The 14,198-nt window shown below is 30.6% G+C and overlaps 1 protein-coding gene across 1 annotated transcript in view; it reads left to right on the top strand.

Moving 5' to 3' along the window:
- CNTLN (centlein) overlaps positions 1-13,044 on the top strand; it is a 446,067-nt gene extending 433,023 nt beyond the window's left edge. Inside the window, exon 27 of the mRNA XM_051970804.1 lies at positions 12,419-13,044. Within this exon, the coding sequence (XP_051826764.1) occupies positions 12,419-12,520 (102 nt within the window). The 3' untranslated portion in view covers positions 12,521-13,044. The remainder of the gene's footprint in view (positions 1-12,418) is intronic.
- The last annotated feature ends 1,154 nt before the right edge of the window (positions 13,045-14,198 follow it).

The following is a 14,198-nucleotide window of genomic DNA, read 5'->3' as shown; positions in this document are numbered from 1 at the left end:
AATAAGATATTAGCAAAAAGGCTACACAAAATCATCCCCAGGATAATATACCATGATCAAGTAGGATTTATACCAGTAATTCAGGGCTGGTTCAATATTAGAAAAAATTATTAATATAATTGACCATATTAATAGCCAAATTCACAAAAACCATATGATCATTTGAATAGATATAGAAAACGCATTTGATAAAAATCCAACAAACATTCCTATTAAAACACTTGAGAGTATAGGAATAAATGGACTTTTCCTTAAAATAATTAGTAGCATCTATTTAAAACCATCAGTAAGCTTCATATGTAATGGGCATAAACTGGAACCATTCCCAATCAGATCAGGAGTGAAACAAGGATGCCCACTATCACCATTACTACTCAGTATTTTATTAGAAATGCTAGCTTTGGCAATGAGTTGAGAAAGACATTAAAGGAATTAAAGTAGGTAATGAGGAAAACAAATTATCACTCTTTGCTGATGTTATAATGGTATAATTAGAGAACCCTAGAGATTCTACTAAAAAGCTGTTAGAATAACAAAGTTGCAGGATACAAAATAAACCTATATAAGTCATCAGCATTCTAACAAAATCCAACAGTTAGAGTTACAAAGAGAAATTCCATTTAAAATAGCTACTTTAGGAATCTATCTAACAAGGGAAAATCAGAAACTATATGAGCAAAACTACAAAACACTTTCCACACAAATAAAGTCAGATCTAACCAATTGGAAAAATATTAAATGCTCTTGAATAGGGCAAGCAAATATCATAAAGATGACAATACTACCTAAATTAATCTATTTATTTAGCATTATACCAATCAGACTCCCAAAAAACTATTTTAATGACCTAGAAAAAATAACAAAGTTAATATGGAAAAACAAAAAGGTAAAGAATTTCAAGGGAATTAATGAAAAACAAATCAAATGAAGGTGGCCTAGTACCAGATCTAAAATTATATTATAAAGCAGCAGTTACCAAAGCCATTTGGTATTGGCTAATTAATAGACTAGTTGATCAGTGGAATAGATTAGGTTCAAAGGACAAAACAGTCAATAACTTTAATAATCTAGTGTTTGACAAACCCAAAGACCCCAGCTTTTAGGATAAGAACTCACTGTTTGACAAAAATTGCTGGGAAAATTGGAAATTAGTATGGTAGAAACTAGGCATTGATCCCCACTTAACACTATACACCAAGATAAGATCAAAATGGGTTCATGACCCAGGCATAAAGAATGAGATTATAAATAAATTAGAAGAACATAGTATAGTTTACCTCTCAGATCTGTGGAAGAGAAAGGAATTTATGACCAAAGAAGAACTAGAGATCACTATTGATCACAAAATAGAAAATTTTGATTATAACAAATTGAAAAGTTTTTCTATAAACAAAACTAATGCAGACAAGATTAGAAGAGAAGCAATAAACTGGGAAAAGATTTTTACAATCAAAGGTTCTGATAAAGGCCTCATTTCCAAAATATATAGAGAATTGACTATAAGAAATCAAGCCATTCTCCAATTGATAAATGGTCAAAGGATATGAACAGACAATTTTCGGATGAAGAAATAGAAACTATTTCTAGCCACATGAAAAGATGCTCTAAGTCATTATTAATCAGAGAAATGCAAATTAAGACAACTCTGAGATACCACTACACACCTGTCAGATTGACTAGAATGAGGAAGGTAGGAGGGGTTGTGGGAAAATTGGGACACTGATACTTTGTTGGTGGAATTGTGAATGCATCCAGCCATTCTGGAGAGCAATTTGGAACTATGCTCAAAAAGTTATCAAACTGTGCATACTTTTTGATCCAGCAGTGGATCAATTGGAGAATAGCTGAATAAATTTTTCTGTAAGAAATGACCAGCGGAATGATTTCAGAAAGTCCTGGAGAGACTTATGTGAACTGATGTTGAGTGAAATGAGCAGAACCAGGAGATCATTATATACTTCAACAACAATACTATATGATGATCAATTCTGATGGATATGGTTCTCTTCAGCAATGAGATGAACTGAATCAGTTCCAATAGAGCAGTAATGAATTGAACCAGCTACACTCAGTGAAAGAACTCTGGGAGATGACTAAGAACCGCTACATAGAATTCCCAATCCCTCTATTTTTGTCTGCCTGCATTTTTTATTTCCTTCACAGGTTAATTGTACATTATTTCAAAGTCTGATTCTTTTTGTACAGCAAAATAACTATATGGACATGTATACATATATTGTATTTAACTTATACTTTAACATATTTAACATGTATTGGTCAACCTGCCATCTGGGGGAAGAGGTGGGGGAAAAGTTGGAACAAAAGGTTTTTCAATTGTTCAATGCTGAAAAATTACCTATACATATATCTTGTAAATAAAAAGCTATATAAAAAAAAGGCCAGGTTCCCAGACACGGAATTCATGCACCATGCCTGTGGATTGCCTTGCCTTAATTCCCAATTTCAAGTTTCCTTTTGTTCCACGTGGTTTGCCTTCTCTGGTGAAGCCTTGACATATGCTTCATCTTATTTTGACCTTTACGCTATCTTTAGCCTTTTTTAAGATCCAGATCTCTGCAACAACAACTGTCAGTCATCTGGTCAGCATCAAGAACCACATGAACTAATCAATTGCAGTAGCTGCACCTCGCACGTACCTCTTCCAATGACCTACAAACCTAATTTTGCTGACCCTCATCAGTCTTCTTGAACACTGAATAGTCATTTTGTTGATCATGGGTCTCAAAACTTACAAAACTTTTTTATTTTTATAGTATGGATTTTATACAAATCATTCTCCCAGTTCTGTTCATTTCATTCTTCATCAGTATAAAAAAGTCCTTAAATTTTTCAATTTTGCAATATAGATGTTATAGTATAAATTGTTCTGATTCTGTTTACTTCATTCTGAACCACTTTATGCAAGTCTTTCTGTATCTTTTGGAAATTATTTCCTCATTTCATATGGAACAGTAGAATTCCAAAAGTATTCATATTCTACAACTCATTCAGCTATTCTTTATTTGAAAGGTCTCCATTTAGTTTTACTTTACTTTTTTTTAACCACCACAGAGAGAGCTGTAGACCCACATTGCCAAATATGAATTGGTCAATTTAACTTAATAGTCTGTAGGCATCTCAAATTCAAAATGTCTAAAATTAACCTTTTCTATCAATCCTTCTCTAATTTTCAATTTCTAAGAAATTACCATACTTATAATCACTCAAGCCTACAACTATGATGTTATCCTCCATGTTTTGCTTTTCTTTCCTTCATTTATCCAATAAATTTAGAAATCTTTTTTCTCTTCAATATCTTTCAACTATCTCTCTACTCATAAGGCTACTCTCCTTATCATTTAGGCCCTCATCATCTTTTGCTTTAACTATTTTAATAGCTTCCTAATCCATTTCCTTGCCTGAAGTCTATCTAAACCAAGGGTTCTTAACCTCATGTCTCTGAACTTGCTTTTTAGAAAACTGATCACTGATTCCAACACAATTGTAATCTGTGTATTTTATTTTATGCATTTAAAAAAAACTTTTTTTGTCCTGAAAAGGATTGATAGATTTCACCAGACTGCCAAAGAGATTCATGCTACTTTTTTTTTAAAAAAGGGTTTAAGATTCCTGTTCTTAATTCATCCTCTACTTGTCTGCCAAAATGATTTTCCTAAAATGAAGTTCTGACCCAATTATTTTCCCACTCTAGTGGGGAAACTCTGGCTCTATTACCTCTAGAATAAAATATAAATTATTCTGGCATTTAAAATTTTGCAGATTCTTCTGCTTTTATAGGCATTTCTTCAATATTCCTTTCCAAAACTATTGTCATTAAGACAAACTGTCCTCCTTGCCATTTCTCATATGTGACACAACATTTCTTATCATAATTGTGTATCCTCCAGCATGAATCTGTTGGGCAGCTACGTGTTGCAATGGATAGAGTACCAGATCTTGATTCAGAAATACTTATCCTGAGTTCAAATTCAGCCACAAACATTTATTAGTTGTGTGATTCTGGACAAGTCATTTAAACCTTATTTGTCTTAGTTTACTCATTGAGTAAAATGAAGGGAAGTAGAAAATGGCTAACTTTTCCAATAACTTTGCCAAGAAAATGGGTCATGAAGAGTTGGACATAACTATAAATATTGAATGTACTTTTATGCCTGGAACACAGATGAAAACAGAAAGACTCCAGGGATCACCCTTGAAAGAAATTCCAAAATAATACACAGGAATAACATGACTAAAACCCAGAGCTTCCACCTCAAAGAAAAATATATTTTAAGTGGGCAGAAAGAAAGTGTTCAGGTACAAAGGAACCACAATCATTATCACATAAGATTTATCACCAAACACTATAATAGAAAGAAAACCTTGAAATATATATTACAAAAGGCAAAAGATAAAGGCTTATGACCAAGGACAACTTACCTGAATGAATATAATTGTACAGAGGAAAAAAATGAACCTTTAATGAAATACAGGACTTAAAAATATTCTTATTGAAAATTCTAGAGCTCAGTGGAAACTTTGAAATGCAATTAGGAATCAAGAGAAACATATAAAGACAATTAGAAGGGGCTACATTATAATAGAAGGAAAAGAAGTAAATATGCATTTAGAACTTTTATTTCCCTCCTTATGCCTTTCAAGGAATTTTTAATGATTTTAAGTGTGGATAGAAGACACCTTGTTTTTAAAGGCAGTATTTTTTTCTAACAAATAAGTTAAATTTTGTGGTCAGCAAATGTTAAGTAAAATGTAGTTTTTTTTTTTATTTTTTGCATCTTTTAATCAGCTGCCAAATTACAAAGACGTGCTCCATTTCTGAATATCACTTGTGAATGCCTTCTTTTCTTCACTTACACATTCATCAAGGGTGTATAGATGATTGCATATAGATTTTGTGGGGGCATATAGGCCTTATTTGATATTTAATGAAGTTTTTCCCTGTCTTTGGTATCTTAACCTCCTTTCAGATTCATTTCATATTGATGCCACAACACCCTCACAATTGTGTATCCTCCAGCATAAATCTACATGGTACAATGGATAGGCCTCGAGTCAGGAAGACCCATCTTCTTAAGTTCAAATCTACCCACAGACATTTACTAGTTTTATGATTCTGGGCTAGTAATTTAACATTGTTTGCCTCTGTTTACTCAACTGTAAAATGAGGTGGAGAAGAAAATGGCAAATTTAGTCCAAATTCAGCTGCAATTTCTTTATTATCACTTTATTGCCATTTTTATCTCTGCTCATAAGCACATCTAAAATGTGACAGGATCCAAGTGCTGCTTTCTCTAATAGTGAAAATAATGATAGCTTTTCTCCATCTTTTGTTATTATTGTTTGTATCCTCTTTTCACTTTGATCCTTAAATAACCCTGGAATGATTTAGCAAGAGATTCAATGTAACCTCTTGAAAATTGGTTTTACCCTCCACTATTTTTCTATCCTCTAGGATATTGTATTTCTCATAATTGCCCATAATCTTTAAAAGATTTTACAAACTACTTTGGTACTCTAAACTCATGTTGCCCTCAACCAAAATCTCTCTCCTTTAGCAAATAAGTAATTCTGTGCTTTTTGGCGTCTTCTTTTGTTAAAAGATTTATATGTGTTAAACTTGTAAGATCATTATAGTCTGTCATATTGTAATTTTTTTCCCTTCTCACAATTGGTTAGTTAATTCATTTGAGTTTTATATATTTAATACCTCATTTCTTATTAAGAACTCTGCTTTTCTAAGCATATTTCTTTTTTCCCCTAGAATTTTATTTTTTCTTTAAAAAAAATCTTATTTAATATTTTTCCAATTACATGTAAAAATTGTAACATTCTTTTTCTTTCAAATTTTGAGTTCTAAATTCTCTCCTTCTCTCTCCTTTCTGCCTCATTGAGATGAATAATTTGACATAGTTTATACATGTCTAGTCATGCAAAACACATTTCTATGTAAGTCATTATGTGAAAAACAAACAAGAAAAATAAATAAAATAAGGAAAACATATCTTTGATCTGCATTCTAGGGTAGATCATCATACAGTATTGCTCTAGTATTTTATACAATGTTCTCCTGATTCTGCTCATCTCACTTTGTATCTTTTATATAAGTCCGTGTTTTTTCAGAGAACATTTTGCTCATAATTTCTTAAAACACTAATTGTATTCCAGAACAGTCACATATACCAACTCATCCAGCCATTTCCCAGTTGATGAGCATATTATCAATTTACAATTCTTTACTACCACAAAAAGAGCTGCTATAAATATTTTTGTACAAAGACATTCTCCCCTTCCCCACTTTTAAAATCTCTTTGGGATATAGACCTAGCAGCAATATTATTGGATCAAAAAGTATGTACATTTTTATAGCCCTTGGGGCATAGTTCCAAATTGTTCTCTAGAATGGTTGAATCAGTCAGTATACATTTTCACAAATAGTATATTAGTGCTTTAATTTTCCACAATCTAATATTTATCATTTTCCTTCTGTGTCATATTAGCCAATATGACTGGTGTGAGTTAGTAGCTCATAGTTGTTTTAATTTGTAATTATCTCATCAATACTGATTTAGAACATTTTTTCATGTAACTATAACTTTGATTACTTTAAAAACTGCCTATTCATATCATTTGGCTATTTATCAATTGAGAAATCGCTCTTATTTCTATAAATTTGACTCATTAAGTTTGAGAAATGAAGTCTTTATCAAAAAACCTCATAAATTTTTTTCATGGTAATGATTACCAACTATGTATTTTCCTCCATCCTATTTTTCCTCTATTTACCTTACTTTCTCTGTTCTTTTACCTTATCCTTTTTCAAAACTTTTTTGCTTCTGATTTTTATTTCCTCATCATTTTTTACTGCTCTCCATCAACACAGCCCCTTTCTTTCTCTTATTCCTTCTCTTGCTACTTTCCTATATAGTAAAATAGATTTCTACACCCAAGTTAGTGTGTATATTATTCCCTTAATTTGCATTTCTATGTTCAATAATGATTTGGAGCACCTTTTCATATTTCATAGAAATATTCAATTTCTTCATTGGAAAATTATCTGTTCATATCCTTTGACCATTTATCAATTGGATAATGGCTTCATTTCTTATAAGTTTGAGTCAATTCTCTATATATTTTGGAAATGAGGCCTTTATCAGAACCTTTGAATGTCAAAATGTTTTCCCAGTGTATTGCTTCCCTTCTAATCTTGTCTGCATTGATTTTGCTTGTGTTATGCCATACCAATTTTATCTGACTCTGTGGATTTATGATAAACATACTTGTACCTCTTGAAAAGCTTATGAATGACTCTTTTATTTGTCATTTGAAAGAAAACTTAAGAACCATTTTTTCATTTATGTACAACTTCCTTTTATCGTCTAGTTTCATTAATATTGTGAATGTCAGCATTAGTAGTTTAGTTCCTTTAATTGTATTTCATCTTATTGGCCATTGAACATGTAGTTTATATATTTTTTTAAGTAAAAGCATTCATTTTATTTTTCTTCATTCCTCTCTGCTATTGAAAAATGAAAAAATAAAAACAAAACCCTTGTGATATATATATATATAGTAAAGCAAAGCAAATTCTTACATTGCTTATGTCCATAAATACATGTCTTTTTCTTCAAATTGAATTAGTCACCACTCTTTCAGGAAATGGATAACTTTCTTCATTATAGATCATCTGGAACAATGGTTGGTTATTATTGTGTTGATGAGAATTAAATCTTTCAAAGTTGTTCATTTTTAAATTATTATTTTTATTGTATAAATTGTTGTACTAGTTCTTTCTTTAGTCTGCATCAGATCACTGACATATTCCCAGGGGTTTATGGTTATTTTTTCTGAAGGTGTGCATGTTATAATTTCTTTAGGCAATTTAATATGCCATTACATTCATATACTATAACTTGTTCGTATTTCCTCAGTTGAGTACCCCCTCAGTTTCCAATCTTTCCATAAAAAAGAATTATTACAAATATTTTTATGCCTATGGATCATTTTCCTCTTTCTGTGATCTCTTTTAGATATACCTGGTAATATATATATAATAATATTATATATGTATATAAATAATATTATATATAACATAATAGTATAACTGAGTCAACAGTTATGCAAAATTTATAATGTTTCAGGACTATTCCAATTTTTGTTTAGAATGTTTGGTCAAATTCATAGTTTTAGCAACTGTGTGTTAATGTGTCCATTTTTTTCACAACTTCACCAACATTTGTCAATTATCTTTATTATCAATTTCACTTTTCTAATATGTTAGAAGCAAAAGCACAAAACTATTTTAATTGTGATGTCTTTATTAGTAATTTAGAACATATTTTCTTGTGTCTTTTCTTTTCCTGGATGTCTTCTTTTGACAGACAGCTTCCTTTTTATTTCTTGAACCATTTTTTGCTTGAGGAATATCTTAAATTTGAATCAGGTTTTTGATATATATATATGTGTGTGTGTGTGTGTGTGTGTGTGTGTGTGTATGTACATATATATGTATGTATGTATGTATGTATGTATGTATATTGAACAAGATTTTAGCAGGAAAATTGCTAAAGAGGATTTTCTCCCAGCTAACTGTTTTCTTTCTAATCATAGCTTCATTGATTTGTTTGTTGCAAAGGTGATGAGGTGGTTCAGTGAATAGAATTCCAGCTTGGAGTCAGGAAAACCTGAGTTCACTTCGGCTAGATGGTACAGTAGATAGAGCGTCAGCCCCAAAGAAAAGAGGACCTGTCAAATCTGGCCTCAGATACTTAACACTTCATAGTTGTGTGATCCTGGCCAAGTCACTTAACCCCAATTGCCTCAAGAAAGAAATTAGAGAAATTTATTTGCTGTGTGACCCTGGTTAAGTCACTTAACCCTGTTTGCCTCAGTTTCCTTATCTATAAAATGAGCTGGAGAAGGAAATAGCAAATCATTCCATTATCTTTGTTAAGAAAATGGCAGAATGGGGTCACAAAGAATCAGACGTAACTGAACAATCACAACCAAAATCATCTGTTTTATCTACTTTATACTCCTTGTTTAGTTATATCCATAGATCTGAAGATTTAATTTCTTTAATTTCTTCCCTGCTCCCCTGGTTTGTTTATGATGTGACCTTTTATATTTGTCATGTATGCTCTACACTTAATTCCAGCCAGTCTGCTTTCCAGTTTTCCCAGTAGTTTTTGTCAAGTAGTGTGTCCTTACCCAGTACCTAGGGTCTTTGGTTTATCAAACACCAGACAAGTTGTTTAATTGTTTCTATATGTTATCATTCTAATTTCTTCTACTATTTAATCTCCTTATTTCTTAACCAGTCCCAAATTGTTTTAATGATTACTACTTTCTAGTTGTAGTTTGAAAACTGCTTTCTAATTGTTTCCACTAGGTGCCTTTCCTTCCCCACTTTTTCCTTGCATTTCATTATTTTCCTTGAATTTCTTGACCTTAACAAATGAATTCTGTTATTATTTTTTCTAGCTCTGTGATACAATCCTTTGATAGTTTAATACTAAATAAATTAATTTTGATAGTATTATCATTTTTATGATATTGCCTTGGTCTATTCATGAACAATCAATGTTTCTCTATTTAAGTATGTAATTATTTCCGTAAAGGGTTTTATAATTGATTTCATATAGTTCCTGTGTGTGTATTTTGGTAGATAAACTATCAAATATTTTATACACTTCTCTATCACTTTTTGTTAGATTTTGTTGACTATATTCATAAATGCTTATAATTTGTGTGCGTTTTTTATAATATTCTCCTTTGCTAAAATTATTGTTTTGATTCATTTTGGTTGTTTTTCTAGAGCTCTCTAAGTAAAACATAATGGCATTCGCAAAAAGGGATAATTATATTTCCTCTTTGGCTTTGCTTATTCCTTATTTTCTTGCAAGATTTCCTAACATAAAGAACATTCTTGCTTTATCCCTGAAAGGCCTTTCAAAAAGGCCTTTAGTTTATCCCCATTACATATAATGTTGATTTTTAGTTTTAAATAAATACTACTTAGCATATTAAGGGGAGCTCTATTTATTGGGTTTTTTAGTGTTTAAAATAAAAATAATTGTGTTTTCTCAAAACATTTTTTCTGCATTTATCAATATAATTATTATATGTTATATATAATTATATAATCATAATTTTTGCTATTTGTTGTTAATGCAGACTTTTTCATTGACAGTTTTTCTAATATTGAACCAACTCTGTTCTATCCCTCATATAAATAAAGCATAATAATGGTGTATAATCCTTTTGATATGTTCTATAAACTTTTTGCTAATATTTTATTTTAAAATTTTTCAGTGTTCATTAAAAAATTGGTTTATAATTTTCTTTCTCTATTATATCTCTCCTTGCTTTAAGTATAAAGACCATTTTTGTATCTTAGAAATAATTCAGTAGAATCAGTTTAATCCTTATAAATAGTTAGAAAACTATGTGATTTTTAGCATCCCAAAGAGGTATGCTTAGATTTAGGGTTAGTTTTTTCCATGAAAATTATAATTTTAATTTTGTGATAGGAAATATATAGCTGAAAGTTACATAGCTAAGAAGTGTTAGAAATAATATATTTTAAAGAAAGATGTGTCACATTTTTCATGTCAAACATGTTTATTTTATTAAGTTGAAAATTGCATAATAGAGTTTATTTTCCACTTCAATGAACAATTAACCTTAATAAGCTGGGAATGTTTGGAAGGTATAGTATGAAAATAAGTTTAAAGTGTACTTGAATATTTTTGTAAAATATTTGTCTCACATTATTTTATGTTTGTTTTACCATTATTAATTGAAGCATATAAAATGGCACCTATCAAACCAATTTCCTTTTTAATTTTAAAGTGAAACAAATTATTACAGGCTAGAATAGATAAACAACATAGATAGTAAATTAATTTGGAACATACAGATTGCATATATGTATGTTTATAATTAAAATAGCATCAGAAAAAATTAAATCCTCACTTAGATAAAAATTGTATTTACTTTTTTATATTTCATCTATTCAAAAAAAGTTCATTTACCTTTATTTACAGACTAATCTTTAAAATATAAGGAGAACATTGATAAAATGAAGCCATTCATTTACATATTGTGGAGTCCTCTCTCACTAATTCTATAAAACAAACAAACAAACAAACCCTGAGCAAATTGATTTTTTGCCTCAGCTTTCCTTACATCAGAAATGTTGATCATATGTCTGGTTCTACCTATTTTTTAAGGACCAAAAAGTACATATGTCATTGTATGTGATGTGCATTTGAAGTCCAAGGACTTAGATTTGAATCCAGGCTTTACTGCTTCCCAGTTCACTTCTGACCTTTCAGAATTTCAGTTTTTCCATCTGTCAAAGGAAGAGAGTAAACTAGAGAATCCTCAAATCACTTCCAGTTCCAAATCCTCTGTATGCTGCTCTCATTTTTATCACCAACACTCTTTAACTGAGTGTTTTGTTGGAGAGAGCCTATTATCAACCCCCAAAATGAGACCATCGGTCAAAGTAGAGAACTCAATGTATTGTCAGCATTTCTCTAGAAGTTTTAACATTTTTGTGGGATTTTTATAAGAATTAACTGATTCTATCTTAAATGGTGAATTTCAGATAAGAGATAATAAAAACTTCTATATTCTAAGAAGAATTATTTCCTCTGAGAAGGAGAGGAAGGGAAGAGAATTATGAGGGAAATTTCTAAATCAATTTAGTGGGATTAGAAGTTCTTTGAACAGTTTTGTAAGGTAAAGGGGACAAAAGTTTGATTAGTTTACAAAAAGGTATATAAATTACAAAGCCAATCAGAACCTTACTCTTCACTATAAACTCAGCAGCCTGTAACATGTCTATTATACTTTGATACTCCAAACTTTTCTCTAACATTCTAATCAATGGATATGTTTTCCTCATTTTTTACACTAAAGTTTCACTGTACAACTGTTGAGATCTTTCCCTATAACACAGGGAAGTGTATTGATAGTTCTCTCTCTTTCTTACATGAGTGATGAACTTAACAATACACTTTCACAGGCCTGTGGACCCTAGAGATGACTATAACCTGTTATTGATCAACTGATTGAAGATAAATGGCAAAGCTCCTTGTATTGCAGATTACATCATTAACATGGTCAGTAAACCATGAATTGTTCAATAAGACGTTTATCTTTTTTCATTTTACGTCTGCTCTTTTATCATTTTTATTATAAAGGACAAAATTACCCACACTAACAAGAAAAATCAGTTTTAAAGAGATAAGAGGAACATAAAGTAATATGTGCAAAGTTGTCAGAAATAACTGAATGAAATCTGATGGCTTGATGATATTTAGTTGTTTTTTTTTAACTGAAGGAAATATAGAATTTTGACAATCATTTTTTTTCTCTTTTTCTCTTCCAGTTTCCATTTGCTGCACGTTTATTAGAAGCAATAATGGAAAAAATAAATGAGAAGAAGAAACTGGTTGAAGAATATATTAAATTTATGAAAGCTGTTGGATAATATTGCAGTGGACTGTTTTTCAAAATATAAAAGTTTTTTAATGTGATATGATTGGAAAAAATATGAATTATAATCTGATACAGTAACTATTCCAACTATCAATAGTCAGGTTCAATACAAAAAAAAAAAACAGGAGTCTTTGAAACTAATTAATTGTCAAACAAATGAAATTAATTAGGTGAATAACCATTTAAAAGGAAATAGTGTAGCATTTGATTGTTGAATACAAATATTGCCACAAATCAATGCAAACTTAAAAATGATTTTTCCTTCCAGTGCATTTGAAGTCTGAACAAGCTGAGAATATACAAATTGACTTAAGTATACAGAGGAAGCAGCAGATACTTAGAATCTATAATGTTGAGGTTTTAGGAAGAAAAAATACTAAAAGTATTTTTTCTCTTAACAAGGCTGCAAGTTATATTGTATTTTATAGAAGTGAGTAGACAGTTTGCTTTGTAAACAAATATTAAATAAAGCATTATAAGTTAAGGATAAGCTATTAATAAAATAATAAATTGTATGGTCCAATTGTATTTGTTATCATTGAATCATGTAGGAAGTATTTTGTTTTAATATATTTTGCAAAAATAAAAGTATTGTTTTATTTTTTGGTCAAAATTTTGTGTGGTCATATAAATTATCATGGGACCACAGACACAGGATATAAAAAGCCTACAAAAGTCAAGTTGTAAAAAGATAAGTATTTTAAAGAAAAATAAAATCTCAATCCACAGTAATAATAATAATGAAATATTATACTTATTGAAGTGATAAAACTCAGTCGCAAAAGACTTATGTTTGTCATGTTGGAAGGATGGTGAAGGATCTATGAAAGTGAGCCCCACTAGAGCCTTATCTTCAGTAAAATCTTGGCGGCTGCTGTTCCCTTGAGAACACTGCAGTGACCTTTACCCCTCTTTGTTATGAGGCTATTATGAAAATAAAATGAAATTAGAGATGTCCAAGAATTTTGAAAATTTAAAAGAATGATGCAATTACACACTACTTATTACCTGGAGGGCAATGTAGACAAGGTAGCTACAGAATGCCAAATAAACAACCTTTATGAATTATCTGCTATCTGCTAAAAATTATGCTAGCTGATGGGGATACCTGGAAAGAAAAAGCACAGTCTGTGCCCTCTAGGAGTGTTGTTGCTATGATAGGACAAAATTGTGTCTGGAAAGCTGAGGCAAGTTTGTTCTATCACAATTGCACCAAACTGAATTGAGGGTGAGAATTGAGGTAGGGAATATTTAAATGTATTTCAGTGGTTTAGATAAGAGTCAATAATGGCTTGAAATAGAATAGCACAAAAATAAATGAGAATTGAATGGCAGAAACATTTCAGAAACAGAATACACTGATCTCATGTTGAGTGCAAGAAAGAGGGAGGAACCAAAGATGGCTTAAATTAGGTTAGACATAAATTAGATTAAAAAATAACAGAATGAACAGTGAATTTTGGAAGAGGTTTGTGAAACACATGCCTAATGCTACACTATTGGCTGAGTTCAGAAATAGTAACTATTCTGGATATCTATTTGAAGTTAATTAAAAAAAATAATTGTACTATTAACAGCCTTTGATCCAACTATCTCACTTTTGGAAATAATATGATGTGGTTGGCTTTCTAACTCCAATAAAATGAATGAATCACCAAAATGAAGTTAAA

This window comes from Antechinus flavipes, chromosome 1 (genome assembly GCF_016432865.1).
Source record: "Antechinus flavipes isolate AdamAnt ecotype Samford, QLD, Australia chromosome 1, AdamAnt_v2, whole genome shotgun sequence".
In the NCBI taxonomy this organism is placed as follows: Eukaryota; Metazoa; Chordata; class Mammalia; order Dasyuromorphia; family Dasyuridae; genus Antechinus; species Antechinus flavipes.
This window is presented reverse-complemented; position numbering and strand designations above follow the sequence as displayed.